Source organism: Nyctibius grandis, chromosome 12, assembly GCF_013368605.1.
Source record: "Nyctibius grandis isolate bNycGra1 chromosome 12, bNycGra1.pri, whole genome shotgun sequence".
Taxonomy (NCBI): domain Eukaryota; kingdom Metazoa; phylum Chordata; class Aves; order Nyctibiiformes; family Nyctibiidae; genus Nyctibius; species Nyctibius grandis.
Window position 1 is genome coordinate 23,287,635 of NC_090669.1, and position 21,221 is coordinate 23,308,855.

General features: G+C 44.4%; 1 protein-coding gene and 1 non-coding gene across 2 annotated transcripts in view; both read left to right on the top strand.

The window, feature by feature from the left end:
• The window catches only part of AP1G1 (adaptor related protein complex 1 subunit gamma 1), a 44,185-nt gene extending 27,468 nt beyond the window's left edge, over positions 1-16,717 (top strand). The window contains exons 10-23 of the mRNA XM_068411154.1: positions 63-118; positions 990-1,103; positions 4,234-4,374; positions 5,030-5,084; positions 6,714-6,836; positions 7,159-7,248; positions 7,740-7,867; positions 8,487-8,591; positions 10,264-10,405; positions 10,849-10,975; positions 11,435-11,530; positions 11,771-11,931; positions 12,961-13,059; positions 15,474-16,717. Of these exons, the coding sequence (XP_068267255.1) occupies positions 63-118; positions 990-1,103; positions 4,234-4,374; positions 5,030-5,084; positions 6,714-6,836; positions 7,159-7,248; positions 7,740-7,867; positions 8,487-8,591; positions 10,264-10,405; positions 10,849-10,975; positions 11,435-11,530; positions 11,771-11,931; positions 12,961-13,059; positions 15,474-15,575 (1,539 nt within the window). The 3' untranslated portion in view covers positions 15,576-16,717. The remainder of the gene's footprint in view (positions 1-62; positions 119-989; positions 1,104-4,233; positions 4,375-5,029; positions 5,085-6,713; positions 6,837-7,158; positions 7,249-7,739; positions 7,868-8,486; positions 8,592-10,263; positions 10,406-10,848; positions 10,976-11,434; positions 11,531-11,770; positions 11,932-12,960; positions 13,060-15,473) is intronic.
• LOC137669558 (small nucleolar RNA SNORD71) lies at positions 2,482-2,568 on the top strand. The gene has a single exon (XR_011049121.1). It is a non-coding gene; the product is annotated as a small nucleolar RNA SNORD71 (small nucleolar RNA).
• Positions 16,718-21,221: the final 4,504 nt, after the last annotated feature.

Below are 21,221 nucleotides of genomic sequence, written 5' to 3' on the forward strand. Positions count from 1 at the left end.
GAAACAATGAAGATGACCAGCAGCCTTTTCTGATCACTGACCTTCCCTAACTCTTTCTGCAGGTGTTAGCCATTAACATCCTAGGCCGTTTCTTGTTAAACAACGACAAAAACATTAGGTAAGTTGTTTAAAGTGTGTTTTGGCAACACCCAGTTTAAAATATGTGAGAAGCAGTGACACAAAGATTGTGCTGAAGTAGAGCTTTCCAGAAGACCATATTGGGAAGTACTGTTGTTGGGGTTAGTAGGACTAACTATGTCTAGCTTTCTTCTTTCTTGGTGCATTCTTCTCTCTGTGAAAATATTAACTGTGGCCCTGCCCTTCGTAGTAGATGAGTCTGGGTGTATGACCTAAATCTTAACATGTCATTTCTTAATCTAGTCAAGTGTTTTTTCCAATAACCTGTGGATCTCCTGTCTGTCCCAACTGGTGGTGACATTCAGATCAGAGTTGGCATTGGAGATCTGACAAATTAGGAAAAGGCTGTGGTTTTTCTGATTGTGTGCTGTTGGCAACAAGGAAGTTTGGTTGTGCTTTGGTCGCTATGAATCTGGACATGGAATGGCTGCAACTGCTAGAATTAAGTCCCATCTCTTGGCATTATGATTGCAAATCATGGTGTAGGTAGAAGACTCTAGCCTTGGGAACTGCAACTCGTGCTAGTTTGAGCGTATGATCTGCAGGGGTCTAATCTTTAATTGCCTTGTCTTTTCAAAACCTTCGTGAAGGCTGGACAACTGGCATGAGTCCAGGAACTGGGACAGGTGCTTGTCCGGGCAGCAGGGTGTTTTTAGGCATGTTACAGTTTAGTATGGTAACTCACCTTTGAAGACAGGCCAGGCAGTCCCCTGAAGATTTCCGTTCGTCACTGCGTACAAGAGAACCCTGTTCTGTTGCAAAATAAGACTAAGTTTGGGGGGTGTGAGTGTCTGTGCATGGAAATTAAGTGCCTGCTGTCAGCTATTTATTACTCTGTGTGCTTATCCCAGATATGTAGCTTTGACGTCATTGTTGAAAACTGTGCAGACAGACCATAATGCAGTACAGCGGCACAGAAGCACGATTGTGGACTGCCTGAAGGATCTGGATGTCTCCATCAAAAGGTAATTGAAATACCAGTGAAACAGACTCTCAAGGTTGACAGCTTGTGGAAAGTGAGCAGGGCATAGGGGAAAATGACAGTAATCTTGGGGAACTGTAAGCGAGACAACATTAATGCGTAGTATGGTTCATGCTTCAAAGGAGGTAATGAAGATGTGCAGCCACCTTCTTTGGGAAGCTGCTTTTGCATTTTATGCATCTTAGAAAAATCTTTTTTTCCAGTCCATTTGCCTGAATTTTTCCAAAATGAAGTCAATGGAGATCAGATTGTGTGCTCATAACAAGATGGAAAGCCTCCATAAAGTGTGATTCTAATCAAAGCTACTCTGACATACTCTGAATTGCTCTTTCCCAGACAAACAGGCAGTGCCATCTTGTCTTGAAGCAGTGTTAAGACATTCAAATAATGTATCCTAGATTAAAATTGATTAGGCAGTGGTAGAATTCAGACTTACTTGATTGTTCACATAATTTGCTTACAAACCATGTCCTTTTATGCGTTCTTGAGACTCATTTGTCATTTAAGTAGTGGTATGTTGCTACTTCTCTGGGCAATGGGAGAGCTTGCAACCTTACTTCTCACTACAGGAGGACTTTTTTTCTGATACTCAGTCTAAACTTCTTCCTCTATTTCTTCTCATTACTTCAATTATGTTCCTTTTACTCATGGTAGTAACTTTCTCCTGTTTCTGTCAGACACTCATACTCTTGAATTACTTGATCTCGCTTTTGCCCAACCTGTATGGAATATTGCTCTTCTAAATTGAGTCTTTCAGCCCGTTGATTGCTTGCTCTTTGTTTCAGAACTCTCTTCCTTGTCGTTATTCTTTCTGTAACTGGTGATCTGAGCTCAGTGCAGCATATGATATGTCAGTGATGGGGGCAGTTGCATCCCTGTTGCTTCTTGTGGAATCTGTCTGCTGCAGGCCCAAATTTCATTGAGCTCTTGTCATAGCGTGAATATACTTTCAAAATTGCTCACCCTCTTTTTTTCCTTGTTGTCAAACTGATTAGATACGTCTTAATACTTGTTCTGGTAGACATTCTTCAAATTTATGCCCATCTTTGAATCAGATCTAGATTTTTAACAGCACTACTCAGTCTAATATGTACAGAATAGGAAAGAAATTGGATCTATCTCACTTCTGAAATTTAGTTTTAACTGTTACGTAATGGGTATCGTGTAATCTGTTTTTACAGTTGCGATCTATCCTAAAACACAAATTTGTATCTCATATGCTGAGCAAGTCAGGCTGCTGTTGCTGTTCGGTGCCAGAGCCAGCACAAAGATAGACTGACCCCATCTAGGTTTTGGATACATTTTATTGGTGTCTGCTAGGAAAACATAGGTGTGCTACAAAGGACAGAGCTTCATATCTGAGTGCTGTTGGAGGATGAAGCCTTTGAGTGATCCATCAGCAGAGCATGATGTTGCCGTGCTGACACTCGTGCTGCTGACAACGCACTGTCTTCATTGAAGTGATATATTGACTGGATGTCAGAGTCCCCAGGTAGCAAGGTTCAAGGGCGGGGACTTGAGGGAAAGACACAATACCTGGTTTTGGTTATCTGAAGCATGGCCTGTTATCATCTTTTAACCATTGCAGTGCATCTTTGGTCCATGTAGTATAATTCAGAATGGCTTCGCCATTTAATTTGAGTCTTTGCTTAATACGATCAAAGTACATGATTAGGAAATTCGGGACAGAAATGAGCCATGTGATATGATTGAAGGTGAGCAATATGTGTTGAGATAAATGCCTGCTATGAAGACTGCAGAGTACCTTTGTGCACCTGCAGCTTTGGTATATCTGCTATAATGTGACTGAAAAGTTAAACATAAAAGTGGAAAACTTGTAACTCAGTAGGGTTAGGTGTAAGGAGTTGGGAACTAATTGGAGGGCTGAAAACAATTCTAATAATGGTGTAGGTCTTCAACCAGCCACAGATCTAGATGATAAAAGGTAATAATTTAGTTGTGTATTTCCACCCTAATTCTGAACGCCTCTGTGTTTTCTAGGTCCCTGGGTGTTAGTTGGGTAAAAAGAAAAATAACACATTTACAGTTCACAATTCTGCAGAAATCCTTCTTATTATAATAATAACTAGGGAGATGTTGAGGAGCAGTGTCGGGTAATATGCCTGGTCTAAGTTGTCGATGTTTCATGAACATTGGGAAGATATTCAGCAATGGGAAAAAATAACTGTGCCCACGTAGCGGTAGGTTGGCAAGGTTGACACTGGAGCAAGACAGAATCAGTGGGACTGTTGATGGGTTTGCTGCCAGTAAATATTTGAAAGGATGACAGCATAACTCAGGCGTCTCAACATTATGATTTTAACGAAAATTGCTGGAGTTAAACACATTGAAGTCTGATCTATTTGAAGAAAGTATATATTACAAAATAGACTTCAGGCCTTTTGGCATAATTTTGGACATAATCTGTTGCACATCAAGCAATACAGAATCATTGTACACATGAAATATTTCAGCAGCTATCCAGATGACTTCAGAAAAGTGAAATGGGAGAGGAAGTTTTTGATGTGCCATGAGGATCTGTCTTGTCTTCTAGTAGGCTCTCTCAGTGACAGGCAGAGAATAAAGTTCCTGACGGTATGAAGAGGACACAACTTGGAGGTTGGGGTTCTGGATTACAGCAAATGCTCAGTTTTAAAGAATAGTCAGGGTTGTTTAGTGAGGCTGTTTTAATGCATTTTAACATAACTAATTGCCAGCACTGTGCAGAAATCAATCACATTTGAAGATAGTAGTCTTCATTCAAAAAATGTCAGAAGAATGGGAGAGTTGTGCTAGAATCAACTACAGAAGCTTCGAGTAGAAAGGCTAAGGACTAGCCTCCGACCTCTCGATGTATACAAGAAGGAATAGCAAAGAGCCAGTACTCTGTCTAGTTGTGGTTGGGAGTTGGGGAGGAATGGGTTCTGAGAAGAGCACTAGGGTAATTCTGGGTTCTAGAAGTCTAATTTAATGTGGAAGGCTGTTCTCACGGGATTAATAAATGTTGCTCTCTTCTTAATTAAAAGATAAGTGCATTTGAGTAGCTGGACTTGGTTGGGTTTTTTACTTCACTAGGCGAAGATACTTTATTGGTTTTCTGTCTCTTGCCCTAGGCGTGCAATGGAACTGAGTTTTGCCCTTGTTAATGGGAACAATGTCCGTGGAATGATGAAGGAGTTGCTATATTTCCTAGATTCCTGTGAGCCAGAGTTCAAGGCAGACTGTGCATCTGGAATATTCCTTGCAGCTGAGAAGTATGGGGTCATTTTACTTGCTATTAATTTTTTGTGCATCCTCAGAATTATGAGCATTTTGTGTGTTGTTCCTCCCCCTCCTCACTCCCCAAGAGAGAATATGTTGATCATCTCTTCTCCATTTGCTGATCTGTGTGTGGTTTGTCAGTTTTAACCCACTCTGAGGAACAGGACACACTGGTGCCTTGATTTGATATAGATAGTCCTCATATCACTAAACCAGCCTGGTATATTGATTTCTGCTGCACTGTGGAACAGGTGTTGGGCTGACATGCTGGCCCTGCTCCCCCTCCACACACACAGATTCTCTCTGGTTAGTTGCACGGGTGAGATGATCTCATTACTGTTGAGCCATCGTAATCAGCAGCCTGACTTTGGGGTATGGTATGTGCAAGGTATGGCTGTGCTGTGTTATACAGACCTGTGTATTCATCCAGTTTTCCGATGTCGGCGTTAGTACAGAAAAGTCAAAGAACGTGAAGTGTGTGGTGGTCTGTTTTGTGGGGGTTTTTGGTGTGTGTTTTGTTGGTGTCCCCCCCTCAGGAAACAGTAGGCCAGGAAGTAACTGAATGGGGAGGTTCTGGTGATGGTGGGGTTCTTGCTGGTGTTGAAGGCTAGCAGTTATTGCTCTAACTTGTTCTCTTCATTTTGTCAGATATGCTCCTTCCAAACGCTGGCACATAGACACAATTATGAGAGTCTTAACCACGGTAAGTGAGATTGCCTCTCTTGTGTGTGGCTACATAAAAATTTTTTAGTTCTGTAGCAAGTTACTCATAATCAAGTTGGAGATGGCTATAAAGGCTGGCAGATAACAAATGCTACAATACACAGAGGAAGCGTACTTATATGGTAGTGACCCAAGGCAGCCAGTCAGAAATATGTAAACTCAGTAAATGACTGAGTGGTTTTTTTAGAAGAAATGTATGATTTCAGAAGCACAGGAATGCGTTGTGCAGCAGAGTTTTTTTTACTGCAGTAATCACATTAGCTTCTAAGGTAGGACAGCTCTTGTACTGTGTGTGATTTCAATATGCAGTGCTTTCAGGGCAGAGTGAACACAGCATTAAGTGACTTGCAAAGAGAAAGGGGGTGAAACAATTCCTTGGAATTATTCCAAGTTGAGTTTATCAAAGCGTTTTTAATGAAACTGTATCAGCAGCTTTCTAGTTCCTCTTCTTTGGGTTTAATTATTACTCTCTACCTACATGAACTTCTTTATAAACGTCACAGCTGAGGTGGAACGGGACTAGTGTTTTGGCAAACAAGAGGGAAGAGATTCTGGTAACTTGGGTAGGCAGTGTGTTCCCTGAGGCAAAGGAGTGGGAAGAGATTTATTTTATCAGTATGAGTGCTCAAATTTAAGAAAGTCATCAAGAAACGAGTCTGGCTTGTGTGCTATTTTGCCACCCTGAAACAGAGAAAAGTAGATTCCTCTGAACTGAGAATTGATTTCCATTAGAAGGTTGGCTGTGAGAATTGTTCTCAGGTTACTTCTTTCAAGAAAGTAACTTCCTTCCCTTGGCTGCTGGAGAAGCCATTTATAAAGCTGTATTCGTGAGACTACCTCCTGCAGACTCTTACAGATAAACATCCTTTTCAGTTTAGCAGATTTATGAGGACTAACAGAGAAAGATGGCATCAGCCATCTTTGGCTAGGTGGATTCTCACTTAGTTGACCTAGCTGGGCTCACTTAATTTCTATCTTTTTGCATGCTCTGCTCTCAGTGCCAGAGGAGTGCCTAAACAGAACAGGTTTTGAACAGCATACATCTTCCCTTCAGTGCCAAAGCTGGGTGATTGTGTTTTGCCCCACATACTTTCCTGGCCTTAAAATTAGCTTTTCCCTCTGAGCTCTGTGTTCCTGTCCTCTGACCAAAGAGTGATATGCAGGCAAGGTCCTGGGTCCTGTGCTTGTTTGGCATAGAGTCTGACTTTGAGGAAGTGATTGAATAAGCTGCGTTCTGCCCCCAGGGTGTCTTTGACTTAAACCTTCCATTTGACAGAGCAGTTTTCTGTGTTGCTTTTTTGTTCCTTCTGTAGGACAGGCTTCTTATGTCCACACTCTGTCCTCTTGACAATTTCAGGATATCTATAGTATGGATTTCTCTGGGTATAGTTGTGTTCATTGGGAAAATGTGCTGTCCTGTACTTCTACCCATCTGAGCCTGCTCAAAATCAACCATAAAGTGCTTGGGGATGAGGAGGTTGATTTTTATTTCTGTGCACATCAGGTGGCTTTGTAAAGGATATCAGCAGATGCTGAGTGTTGCTGAGAAGTTGGATAGTGACACCTCATAACTTTTATTTGTCTCTTGAATACACAATTGTTCTTGCAGGCAGGAAGTTATGTTCGTGATGATGCTGTTCCCAATCTGATTCAGCTAATAACTAATAGTGTGGAGATGCATGCCTACACTGTGCAGAGACTCTACAAAGCCATCCTCGGGGATTACTCCCAGGTAATACCAAATGTGTGGATTTCCTTGTTGTACTGCAATAAGCGTGTTTACTAAGCATCTCAAGGTAAGTCAGCATCACACTGTCTAGCTCCAAGGGACGGATTGCAGAGGAGGCATGTCTCCTATAAGTTTGTGTTCTTTTGATTTTCTCCAATTCTCTTATGGAATTCTTGACCGAATCAAACATTTGTATTTCTTCTGTTGTGGAGAACTTCCTTGGCTGGAAGGAGGGCTAAAATTGCTCTGGGAAATACTGATGGTTTAGTTTGTCATACAGGCATCCATTTATCTCTGAGGCATATGATTTTTCTTCTTCTAACAGCAGCCCCTGGTGCAGGTGGCCTCTTGGTGCATAGGAGAGTACGGAGATCTTCTGGTATCTGGTCAGTGTGAAGAGGAGGAACCAATACAGGTATAGCTTCGTAAAGAACAACTGTGTACCTGGCTGAGGCTGGAGCTGCTTGATGCTGGCTATGTGAGGGGAATGCTTGCAACAGTTACTTAGCACTGATGTCCGTGATGGACCCTGGACAGGAATCTCCTTCCCATGCTACAGGCATGGGCTGTGTAAACACTCACTGTGAGGAGTGCAGCTACAACTGGCAAAGTGGTGTGGTTTCGTGCTAACCTAGCTTGCAGCATATCTGCTAGGGTCTTAGCTGTGTGTTTTGGTGATAAACCTGCTCTTCAATGCGTGGAACAGGAACGGTATTTTAAAGCTAATATCGTAAGATCTCCACCTAGATGTATCTGTCTCATACACTCTGAACGTATGCTACAGGCTCACAGAGTTGTGGAGGAGGTATGACACTGCCATTGAGAGACAGGTTTTTACAGTATGCCCTGGAAGGCTTGCTGCAGAGCTTCTCTCTGTCTCAGCCTAACCTTTCTGTACCTTTTCAGGTAACGGAGGATGAAGTTCTTGATATTTTAGAAAGCGTCCTGATATCTAATATGTCTGCATCTGTTACACGAGGCTATGCTCTCACTGCCATCATGAAGCTTTCCACGAGGTTCACCTGCACTGTCAAGTGAGTTCTCATTGATGTTGTACTGCACAGGGCTGTGTTGCAAATATGCTGGCATCAGTTGCCTTCAGTAGAAATATTCCTTGGACATGTTCTGCTTCCATGGTTTACAAGAGTCATCTTGTTGTTTGTTGGCTCTTACAGCCCTCGTTTGCTTGCAGGGTGGAAGGCTTCCACTGATGCGTGCTGTTTTCTCTGTGGATGTCCTCTACTGTGTAGGGACTTAATCCATGGTGCTGTTGCTTGAAAACTTCTTTATGGGGAAGATAAGTCCTTACTTTCAGTGGACTGTTCTTTCCAGTTCCTTTTTTGGATGATGGAGAGAAAAATAGCCTTATTTCCTACTGATGGCTTCTCAGTGTGGGTAGTTGAGCTTTCTTATGATATACCTTGTGGTGGTATATTAACCACCTGCTGATGCTGTTGTGAAGGGACAGTTCAAAAATGGCTGTTGCATGGATAGTCCAGGAAACCAGCAGTGGCTACTGTTTTAAATGAGTCACAGAGGACACCTGTTGAGCAGAGGCCAGATAGTGTCTTTTGGATGACACATGCTAATCCCTTGCTTATTGCTGCTAATTCCATGGTGTGTTTTTTTTGTTTCCCCCGTGCCCCCACACAGCCGCATTAAGAAGGTGGTTTCCATTTACGGCAGCAGCATTGACGTGGAGCTACAGCAGAGGGCAGTGGAATATAATGCACTTTTCAAGAAATACGATCACATGAGGTAAGTGCCGATGAGTTTTGGTGTTTGAAAAGGATCATTATAATCTACTCTGATCTCCTGTGTACCACGCTTTGTGCTTTGAGAGCTTTGTCTGGTGATTTTGGTAGGATTCTAGAGGAACTCGTTACACCTTATCATTGAGAGGTCCCCATTCATCATTGCTTTGCTCAAGCGATTGTTTCTCTATGAGAAAGTCAAACCCCTGCTTTGTTGCAATAACTAAAGCAGTAATTCTTTGCAGAATAGTCATGAATCTGCTATGTGCAATAGTTAATTGTTGATATATAGGAGCACCACAGATTCTGTTCAGTGAGGATCATAAGATTGGAGGAGATCTAGGGATTAACTTCATCCACCCTTGAAAACTTTCCATAAGATTCCATTGGATAGAGGAGCATCCATTTTAGAGTCTAGATGAGAGGACAGAGGAAAAGGGTGCCACTGGACTAAATATTGCCTGTGTTTGTAGGGGCCTCCAAACCTTGTTTCAGAGGCTCCTCACAATCATCTTTTTTCTATAGGTACCATCCTATTCAGTATGTGCAGGACACAACATCCTTGTGATTTCCTCTTTTCTCTCTGCCCATGGGATCCATGCAGCAACTCAAAATATTCTGGAAAAGTCGTGTTAATGAGTTAGGGCGCGTGAGCTGCCTAGGGCTTCACGTGAAGCCTTACGAAGGAGTTGAGAAAAGTCATGAGAGGCTTTTGGTCTGAGTTGACCATTGCAGAGAACAGTGTCTGGCCATCAGCTTCATAGTTTTGGGAAGCATTGCACTTCAGAAAAACGTATGTGAACTTTATTCAGTTTTACGAGAGAGCATCTGTGTTCCCCCCCGCCCCCAGTATATTCTGGTGTTCGTTACAGTGTTAAGGTCAATGTTTAATAGTTTCTGCTCACTAAGACTTTGTTCGTGGTCAAAAATGTGGCCCATTGTTGGGTTTATTGGCACTGGAACACTTTTTCAGCCCAAAAGATGTGTAGACAGTGTGGTTTACCCCTCTTACATGCAGTGCTTTGTGGCTTGATCTGCAAGGGTAGTGGCCTTTCTTGTATTACAGACTAGTTTTACCCCTATACAGGTTTTCCTAGTCTTTTGTTTTGATGTCAGGATTCTGGATCCCGTGCCTCTTCTTCAGTCTCCATATCATTTCAGGAGGGTACTCTCAAGGGCTGAACTTAATGTCTTTGGAAACTTAATTTGGCTAAATGAGAGCATGGTAATTTGCTTTTCCAACTTTGTTACCTGTTCTACGTTGTTAACTCTTCTGCAAAGAGAAGTCAAATGAGCTGACTCTGACTCAGCTGCGTATGGAACAGAGCAGTCGAGTGTCCCATGTCTGCAGTTAATCCACCATTGCTCAATTACTTAATCTTTGTCTTGGGTTTGTTATCCTAGCCCTACAGTGGAAACTCTGTCAAGTACTAGGGGAAAACAGGAGGCAGGAGGGCTTATTTGGCTTTCAGCTGTTGGCTAATGTATTTACACTGGCACAGAATGCCAGGGATTGCTTCTGACCACCTCAAGCTGTCATGCAGTCTTACGGTTCCTCTGCCTTGGAACTAAAAGGAAAAGGCAGGTTTCCCTGTGTATATCATCTCCTGAATGTCTGAGTGTTTGGATTGGGATCCAGAAAGATGGCACAGTGTAACTATGTCAGCTTCTTTCAGGCCAGCCCTGCTTGAGAGAATGCCAGTAATGGAGAAAATCACCACGAATGGCCCTACTGAGATTGTACAGACCAACGGAGAGACAGAGCCAGCGGTACTGGAAACCAAACCTCCACCCTCCGGATTGCAGCCTGCTAGCCAGGTAATAGAAGCTCATCCAGGATAAGTTTCCACTGCCTGTCAGACCACTCCACTAGCCACTGCCAACAGTAAGCTGAGACCATCTCCCTCCCCCTCTCTGCCTCTTTGCTAGTTCTGGCCTGGTGATGATTGCATCATCTCTCTGTTCTGATGGCTCTAGTGTCAAGAACACGTGTGTGGAAGAGGTCATTGTGGGGAGCCAAGAGCAGGGTGGGGTAAAGCCATATATTCCCCAGCCTGTCTCAGTGTGCACGAACTTCATGTTTCTCTATCTCGGTGGTCCCAAGAGCATGGAAACTTCATCTCCCATGGAGCATGGGACCATAGCCAAACTAAGAACCTCTCTGTTGGTCTTCAATCTGAGAGCAAGCAGAATCCATTACCTTTGCAAGGGAAAGTAGCAGGAAGTTGAATATGTAACTATTACATCCACTCTCTTATCAGGCAAATGATTTGTTGGACTTGTTGGGGGGAAGTGATATAACACCTGTAATCCCTACTGCACCTACAAGCAAGCCATCCTCTGCTGGTGGGGAGCTCCTTGACCTCCTGGGAGACCTCAACCTAACAGGTGAGCAGGCTGCATCTCTTAAAAGTCTACATTCTTAGTCCTGGGGTGGGATGAGGGCTGGTTGGTTCTTCACTTCCTATCAAATCCTAGTCTTCACACTTATTCTTACCAAGATCCATATTAGCATACAGATGGGAGTCAAGGAACGAAGTCACGGGTTGACTCTGCATGATTAGCTGGTGAGACTTGAGCATTTTCGTGCTCCAGCCTGGGAATGCTGTGAGCCTTTCCAGAGAGGACTGGGAGATGTGAGGAATTCATTCCGTTTGAATGCCTGCTATCTCAAGAGGAGCCAGTCCTTGTTAGTGAAAGCAGAGAAGGGGAGGATGACAACATAGATGATTTGTAGAGCTTCATGTACAGAAATGTGATATGCAGCAGTTGATGTTTGGAGAAGGAGTAATTAATTACCCTTTGTTTCATGACAGCTAAGTAATAATCCTTCAACATTTCTTGTAGGTTCTCCAGTATCTGCCCCTGCGCCTCAGATAGCACAGCCTCCATTCCTGCTTGATGGACTTTCATCACAGCCTCTCTTCAATGATATTGCTGCAGGTTAGGGATGTGTAAAACCTTAGCATAAGGTTCCACAGCACTCAACTAGAAGAGGAAAGAACGGGTAGTAAAAAAAAAAGGGGGGATTTGGGAGTGAAGTGTGGCACACACACTGGAGCAGGAGGAGGGGGTGTGTTTAATTTTCAGAAGAGTTCATGTCTGGGGTGAAGTAAATGTGTTCCATGATGTTGAGAATGATCTCCAGATTCTGTAGGTCTGCTGCTTTTTTGTTTTCTGCAGGAATCCCCTCAATTACTGCATACAACAAGAACGGGCTGAAGATTGACTTCACCTTTGAGAGGTCAAACACCAACCCTAGCGTCACTGTAATCACAATACAGGCCTCCAACAGCACAGAGCTGGATATGACAGATTTTGTTTTCCAAGCTGCAGTACCAAAGGTAGAGCCACTTAGGGCAGCTACAGTGATAGGTTGAGGGCCAGCTGCAAATACTTCCTGATCGGGGCTTTCATGTAGGCAGAAACTTGCAGCATGGTAAGCAAGGCTGAGAGTTGTTCGCAGGTTCTCTTAGTGCTCAGTTTGGTCATCTCTTTCTAGTCTGAAAGTAAATGTTATAAAAGCAATAGAACACTGGTTCCTATCACACTGGATGGCTACTGCTTGGACAAAGTCTTGTTTTAAAATCACCACTTTCTAGGAAGGTTGCTAAACCACACGCAGAATAATGTTGGGTCAAAAAAGAAAAAGTGAAGACACTAATCTTTCCTTTTATTCTTAGTTTCTAAGAAATATGCCATGCTCTTTGCCACTATGAATACATGAAAAAAAATCTTTTGAACCTGTTAGCTGCTTATAAAAGTTTAAATGAGTCCCACATGGTGATTAGTGACGGTCCTCCTTTAAGCAGTGAATCGTCTCGCCTTGCACCTAGCTGCAGCACAAAATATGGGAGACGGGTATTGCCTAGTTCATAGTAGAGCAGACCATTTAAGCAGGGTGTGATTGGAATGTTCTTCAAGTTTGGGAAAATACATTCACTTCTGTGAGTTTCACTTTTAGGAATTAGTAATGCTTTGACTTTAATCCGGATAGGTTTCATACCTGCTGTCGGAAGGGATTAGGGAAAGAATGGGCCTCCTGAAGTGTGCTGAGCAGTCTTGACTGTTCCTCTGCATGTGACACTTGGAACAATGCATCGCTGCTGATCTCGGTGCACTACAGTAAGCCCTCGCCCCCTAGTATTTGTGCTACCTGGATCTTGTGTAGAAAGCAGGTGGGGCAGTGAATATTTTGTTCTTTACAGGTAGGGAATTGAAGAACTGATTATTTGACTTTATTGTGGCTGTGCATATACTGTGAGGGCCAGGAACTGAACTCTTAATTTTCTTGCTTTCTCTCAGTGCAAACAAATCACTTTATGTTCTTACTTGATTAAGCATGAAATCGTTTTCTCTCTGCCTTTCTTCAGACGTTCCAGCTGCAGCTCCTGTCTCCCAGCAGCAGTGTCATCCCTGCATTTAACTCGGGGACCATCACACAGGTCATTAAAGTCCTGAATCCACAAAAGGTGAGTGATTCCAAGAACAGTTATTAAAGATGTTGTCTTGGAATCATGCATTTAGTGGTGGTCGGTTAGGGATGCATCTCTGAGAGACAGGGAGTGATGGTGGTGAATGATGTGTTTTTAATGACAGTCATTTTGGTTCAGACTAGGAAAAAGTTATGAAAAAGGAGGTCCTGGGCATGGGTTTGGCCTTCTATTTGGTAATACTCTAAAACGGATTCACAGCCTTGCTATCTTCTTGAATGCATGAATGTCTTTTGCAACTGAATGGTTGTTAAACAAGTTCTTAGAAGGCCTTTCTAGAGGAGCTCAACCTGGTGTTTGTACATGTTGTAAAGTGATGTCTGAAAGGCAAGCATCTTGCCTATAAATATATTTAACATTCGTTCTTGCAATCTGCAGCAGCGTTACTTGAAATCCTTGTTACACAAAAAATAGCTTGATCCATAATCTTAACAAAATTGTCTGTTTTCTCAAGCAGTGTCATTTGTTTTTAATGTTATGAGTGTAGTTTTAAACAGTTGATGGAAAGAATCTTTAGGTGTGACTTAATCATAATTCCATTTGTTTTACAGCCTTCAGAGACAGGCTGCAAGACTGGGATACAACAGACTTGAGGGGAGGGAGGGGTGTGCCCACATGTCCTCCTTAAGAGGCTTTGCAAGTATTCAGATGGCATCAGAAAGAAAAATAAATTGAGATCACGTATTTCTTCCCTTGTGGGACACCCTTAAGATCTTAAACATCTTTAAGAACTTAAAACAAGTTTTTCTAGGTTAACACTTATGTACTGCTCTAGATGTTAAGTGTTGCTGCTAGACTGGTGTGCAAAGCAGAAAAATTCCCAAGTCTCAGCCCAAGATTTCACTGAAATGGCCGCCTTCTAGTGCGTAGTTTTTGTGGTTTCCTTGCGTCTCCTCTCATCTCCGTGTAGTGTGCTTCCCTCTGGCTATGTTAAGGCAGAAGACTAATTATTCTCTTTGTCTTGTATACACGTGATATTAGTTTCTCTGTGGTGCTGTAGAGCGCCTTTCAAAGATCACCTTGAAAGTTATTTTCTGAACTTGGGAGGGTTTAGGAGTTTCCCTGTAAGGTGCCAGAAGTCCACAATATACCCACCTCAGATGGGCCCCCCAAGGCGGAATGCACCTAGACAGGGGGATGCTTTCTTGTTGGAACACTAGAACTCATGTGAACACTTCAGAATACAGAGGTGCAAAATAGTATTTTACTGCCCTCTTCTTTTGCCCATTGTTTTCTAACTCTTCCACCTCGGGCATTTGTGCATCTCTTACTGTCGGTTAGATTGCTGCTGCCTGAAGTGTGGCTTTACAGAACCCTGCCCATGAGACAGTGTAGTTACCTGCAGTACTCTGAGGGAGGCAGCCCTGGAACAGCCTTGCTGTTTGGGAGGTAGCTGTTTGTCTTGTCAGTGTTGTAGCAAAGTCTGCTCACCTGGACACCGACTGTTGTTATGCTGGATTGAAACTGATGGCCAGTTTCCCAAAACACCACCACATATAACAACAACTGACACTGATTGTATTGATCTGTTGGTGATAAAGCATAGCTTCTTTATCCTGGGGCTGGTTGGAGCGGTCGTCCTCCTCCTTTCCTCCCTCTGCTATCCCTTTTGTGTATTTCCCTGTAGGTGTGGGCAAAAAGGCCAGAAATAGCCAACTTTTTGCTGCTTCTTTTAGGGTTTTTGGGAAGCAAGTTTTTTTGAGAGTGAGGAGAATAGGGAACCCGGCTGGAGCATGCTGTGTCTGGCTATTAGTAAGGGCCACCTAGTATCTGGATGACAGCAAAATGAAGGAGTGTAAAACGACTTCTGAGCTATTCTGTCATTTGCACACAGCAGGAGGAAATGTTCTTAGAGACTCTGTTTTCAGTCTGTCTTAGGCTATTTCCTTCATAGTGCTACTGAGCTATGCAATACGTGAAGTTTCCAGACTGCTGCTTTGAGTGAACAGCTAGCATGGGAAATGACACCTCTCCCTGCAAGCCTGAGTGCAGAGCAGCAGGGTCGGGATCTGCCTCCTGCTTTCTTCCATTGTTAACTGGGATTTTAAGGCAGTTATTTTTGTGTTTAAGGACTGCAGCGCTTGTGAGAGCAGGGCCAGTGCAGAGAGAGATGTGGGTAGGAGCTGTGCTGTAGCTTTTCTGAGAGCTTGTACCTGATCTGAGAACTGCAGTGACCAGTCGATGTCCTACTAGATTAAGCGTTTACCTCCAGTGTCAGAGCTTACCCTGGACATCCTTCCAGCAAGCTCTTGTGGTGAGGAAAGGTCTGTGTTTTGTGTTCATGGGGTAAGGGAGGGGAGTTGATTGTGGGGGGATTTGCCGACCTTTAATGAAGACCTGAATTTGTTTTGTGTTTTGGTTTTTGATTTTTTTTTCCCCCTTTTCTCTTGTAGCAACAACTACGTATGCGGATCAAGTTGACATATAATCACAAGGGCTCAGCAATGCAGGATCTAGCAGAAGTCAACAACTTCCCCCCTCAGTCTTGGCAGTGAGGCTCTGGCACCATTCTTATTCTCACCCCACCCAATCAAAAGAACTCTGGGAAGAAGGTTGTGATCCTTGGCAGTCCCCCAAACTGCACCGTGGGCATGGGGAACAGATGAGACCTGCTGATGAGGAGGAATTTTCCTAAAGTGATTGCTGACTTTGAAGCATATCTGTTAAGACTAATCTCCTCTCCTCCGCTGATGAGGCTGGCGGCTTGTGGAGGCTACTGTGCACTCCCTCACACATGCATTCACAGCCAGAAGCAACATTCCCTTCTCCCCTCCCACCCACCCCCCCTCAAAGAAACACAGCCTGGTTGGAAGAGAAGTCTGGAATTTCTAGCAGGGAAACTTTCTTCTCTCTGCAGCAAGTGAACAGCTGCCCCTTCTTTCTGCTGTCTTTTTCCCCTGGGGTGGGCAAGGCGTGTTGTCATTCATTGCTAGCTGGATTCCTTCAGGCACTTTCATCTGCGGCTCAGACTGGGGCCCTGGGGAATGTCAGGCTGCCCTGCCTCTTTCTTCTCGTACCCCTGTGTCTGAAGGGGCTGGAGGCTTCTTATGGCCTATTCAGTGCATTATTGTATACACCCACCTCTTAGTTATGTGATACATCCCAAGAGCAAGTTCGGCCTTGGGAGTTCATCTGCAAACCTGGGACAGTGCAGGAAAAGAGGTGCTGGTGAGAGCTGATAAAATTGCTTTGGTGCTGTACTTGGAAATGAAGACCTTACACTTGAATTTTCTTTCCTTCCATCAATAGCTACAGCCATGCAGATTCACAGACAGTCTTCTGTAGCTTCCCCAGAAAGTGTGGTGATATGAGAGATGTAGAGATCCAAGGAGCAGCTGGTTTTCTATCACAGACTGTTTCAAAGCCTTTTAACCCATCTGTTGTGGTTTATGGGTAGAAAAGACATATTCAATTTTGTAGATCAGTCTTTGAGCAAGGGCTCTGTTCCTGCTGGGAGACTCATCAGGGACTATGCTGCAAAGTTGCTCTTCCCAGTTATTCCAGACCTTCTCCCCAGTTTAATTTCCAGAGCCTGTTGTAGACCCCCCTGGACTCCATTTGAGTTACTTCTGACTGAGATATTTGTGTTGTATCTGTAATATTGGCACTGAAATAAAGACCATGCGGTTTAAAGAGACCTTTTCCCATTTTGTTACTTAATTGATCCTTGTAGTTTGCTCCTTGCTCCCCTTTCAGAGATATGTGCTAGTTCAGGTTCAGACTGAAAGTGACGAAACTGTTTTTTGAATGGAAGCCAGGCGTTTGAGTATTTGGCTCCAAAGATGTGAGGCCCAGTACTCTTCTTAGATTACTGAAAGCTGTGTTCAGTTTTGCTTCCTAGTGTGAACTGTTGTCGAGGTAGTACGGTTCTGTGAATGAGGCAATGTGTAGGACATAAAGCACAGTGTGACAAAACTGTTCAGATGTTCAGCACTCTTCAGGGAGGGAGAGGGGACGATATATCTTATATCTTCATCCATGAGTGTGCTGGTAAGCTGAAGGTACTCCAGCTTCCAGCCCAGTGCTTTCTCAAAGGAAACGGGTGGCACATCTGCTCTATTTCTGTTACAGGGCTTTCCAGGTGGTGATCATGGAGTGCTCTCATGGCAGGCTTAGAAACAGCTTTTTGTGTCTGCAAAAGTGCTAACAGTAGGGTCCAGTCCTTGCCAAAAACATTGCAAGAGTGGTGCACAGTGTACTTGGGGAAAATTGCAGACCTCTTCTGCCCTTGAATTGGGAGCAGGAGGCCACTGAAGGTTGTTGGTCTGCTTTGGATTTAACTGCAGGAAGTGATGTACCATCGGGCTGACAAGCACTGTCTGTGTAGTGGAATAAGTTTAGCTTCTCTTGGAGGGCATTTTCGCTGCCTTGTTGATTAAACAGGTTTAGGCCTTTGGATTAGCAAAAAGCTTTATTATTCTACTGGAACTGGCATCAGCATGGGGTTGTGAAATCTAGAAGAATGATGTATGATTTCCTTAAAAGGGTTGTGGCAGGGTCATGGCTTGGCTATCAGTGGTGAGATAGATACTGTGCTTCAGCTAGAAGTATCATGGAGCAGGCAGTCCTGCAGAAAATGGATGAAGCGAAGTCCGTTTGTAGGTGCTGAGCATTTACCTTTGTTGCTTTCACTGCAGTTGTGACTATTCACCACCCCACTGGCTCGAACTCCGTAGTGCTGAAGGCTGAGCGTTTTAAATCTAGACTCCGGTGAGCTCTGAGGGTGTCCCAGGTACGAAGCTAATGGAAAGTCTTTGCCTTAGCTCCTGAAGGCCCCATACGCTCTCCCATTCTGCTCACAGATTTGTACGTGGTCACTTGTGCTGAAAGCTGGCACACCTCAATCTCCTTTTTTCTGAGAAAGAGCACTGGTGCAGGAGACTAGGTGGGGAGAAAGAAGTAAATGGTCTCTCGCCTGGCCGATTTGCTGCAGCATAGTTGGGCACAGTTTATCTTGTCCCTCTTGTTGAGCTTGTTTTCTGTCCCCTAGAGCAGGTGGGTTTTGTTGTTGGTCTCTGTCTGGTAAGCTTGTAGGGTAAATTCCTACTCTGTTCTTGGCGCCTTCAGCCACCCTTGCACAGCGTGTTTGTGTTTTGGGAAACGGGCTTTGCCATTGATTTCCGAGTTGAGCTGAAGGAGGTGGCACATGTGCCTGAAACACGTTTTGCTTCAAGCCATCCCCTGGCTATGAAGTACTCCCTTGTAGCAGCTGAACATTCCTGTTGTCCTTGGAGCTCTTTGCCTTCCCCTTGCTGAAGGACAGGGCACTAACATTACGCTGGAGGGAAGGGCAGGTTTCACACGTTCCTGTATCTGCAGTCCTAGAGACCATCGCTTGCTCCCTGACCCCTACGTGCATCTCTTAAGCTCTGTGCTGCTGCTTCGTCTCCTCACTGGAGGGTACTTGCACGTCCACATCTGGGGTGCTCCGAGGATAGGGTGAGTCTTTTTTCCAACAGTTGAATGCAACAATTCTTACAAGTCTAGTCAACGTTTTCCGTGCTTCAGTGTAAGGAGAATATAAGGGGAGCAAGATACAGACTTCATGGCTAATCTTGCTACTATCTGCATTGGAGACTTTGGAGCTGGGAAGATTGAATGTCTGTTTTTTCAAGTGAATGTATTTTGTGTCAAAAAATGACAGAATAGTGACCATAATGAGCCTGAAGGGGGGAGAAGACATGGGAAGGTCCTAAAATTCAACTTTGTCCAGGTTTTGATGGGACAAAATATGGCCTTGAACAACCTTTTGAAGCAATAGCAGTGAGGGGACTGCCACCTGTACAGTACCTTGGATATATAACTCAGAAGATGCTGAAACAGCTGGGAGAGGTGACGTAGTGCCTTCCCCAGGGCTGGTACTAGCTGCAAGGTGGAACAGCAAAGATGGCTTTTTTTTAGATCTGCTGGTGTGCTTTCTATGTGTTCATTTTCTACTTGGGGGCTGTGAGGGAAGGAGCCACTGGACTGCTTCCCTCTGGACTTTCACTCTATTCCTGTATATTCCTTTTTCTTTCCTGATGTTGTAATTTACATTTTACATAGAGCCCCATCCCACCTCTTCGACAGTATAGTAAAAAAAAATACAAACCACACCACCCAACCCCAAAACAAAACCCCAACAAACCCAACCAAATTTAAAGTAAAAACATGCCATTGGAGCGGGGAGCCCGGTGGCATTCGAACTTCTGCAGACCTATTTTTGAGATGTGAAAAATTTAAATAAATGCTGAGTCTTAGGTGAGTGAGGAGCATAACGGATGTAAACATTTACATGGGATGCATTAGACTTCTGCTGTGTGTATTGTCTTTTGGTTGAAACAAATTATGAAGTGACTAATAAAATGAGTCAATATTCAATGATTTAAAACTGTGCCTTGTTGCTTTTTGCAAGTACAGTGGGATAGGACTTACTGATTGCTAATGTTTGGCCATGACGAGGTCAGATGATGTGAAATAATCAGGGCAGAATTTGAAAAACTTGCCAGGAAATTTTTGAGAGCAAAATGAGCAGACAATTACCAAACTCTTAAACAGTTCATGTGAAACATCACCCTCAAAGAGAGCTTGCCAAGTACTATGAGGAATGTTTTTCGCTTGTGATTGCAGCCAGCCCTTGGAGTTGGCTGTGATTCCCTTGCTGATTAAAAGCCCCCTTTCACACTCCATGTGCCTCTGGGACAAGGATTGTTGTAATCTCATTGTCCCGTAAAGCAACACACGTGCCTGCTGTAAGGTTCTTGCGTTTTCTAGTCGTAGTAACGTTTTATTGGTAACTTTTTGTGTGTTTTCTAACACACAGTTGCACTTCTTTCTGCAAAGTACAATCTCCTCTGTGTTCCCACGTGTCCTTCCTTTATGGAAATTCTTTGGAGAACTACAAAGCTGTAGCTAGAAATGCATCGTAATCGTGCCTTTCTGTAGAGAAAACCCAATGAAAATTTCCTTTATTTTTAAAGACTTCTCAGCTCGTGTGTATAGTCTGGAAATGTTGAGAATGAGGTGGCCTTTCCTCTGACTGCCGTGGTTTAATGACATGAATTAATACAAAGCACCGGGAGCACTTTTAACCCTGCTGGTAAGATGGTTGTCAGTCTGTACCTTGTTTTTAAACAGGAGAGCCCTCCAGATGCCAGAGAATTCAGAAATGGCACCGGGAGCTGCCCGTTTGCATGGCAGCAAACGGCCAGTCATGGCAGGCCCTGGGCCTGGAGCCGGACAGAGCGTTGGGAAGCTGTTCCTTGGCGTTCCTCAGTGCGGGGGCCCAAGCCCGGGCAGCGCTGCGTGGGCGATGATGCGGGCAGCACCTGTGCCCAGGAGCACGTCTGCGACGCTGCGTAGCAGAACGCGGGTGGAGCAGGAGGAGGCAGGAAAGGGTTCAAGGAAACACATAATAGAGTTGGAAGTGTTTGGTGCAGTAATAACACCAAGTGAGACTGTGGAAAGCATGTCTGGACTTAACGCTGAAATAAGACCAGGAATTAGTGTAGCAAGAGAGAAATGCGATGATGACAGGCTGAAGTGTTTTAAAGTTGGAACCATTGGTGGTAACGGGGAAGGCGGGAGGCTTTTGTTTTGCTTTTCAGGTGCTTGATCCTGCTCAGGCATGAACAGTAGCCGTCTTAAAACACTGATCAAATTCTGGTGAACTGCACAGTGATGATGACGATTATTAGCAGACAATAATTAAGACTGCCTGAGCTGACGTGATGGACCTGCACAGCAGCTGGAGGAAGATGATGTTCAGCTCCTCAGCTGTGTAACTTCAGCCGTGGGAGGCTGATGGGTAACGGACACCGGAGGGAAGCGAAGGAAACTCGTGTCAGACAGCTGAGGACGCAGGTGGGCTGTGAAACTTTCCTCATCAGACCCTGCACTTGTTAAGCAGCAGCTGCGCCGCTGGCACTGATGAAACTACACGAACTCACGGCTCGGGGAGCCGGGCGGGGGGAGCTCGGCAGCCGCCGCTGTGCTCTGCCGTGCCCTGACGGGCGGATGCTTCGGGACCGTCCCAGCGCTCGCCCCGAGGTGAGGGGCGGGGGGAGGTGAAACCAGGCCGTGCGCAGGTGAATGGGGCCGCGCTCACCGGGACATTCCCCCTCGCCTCCCCGGGGGAGCCGCCACGGACCGGGCCGGGACCG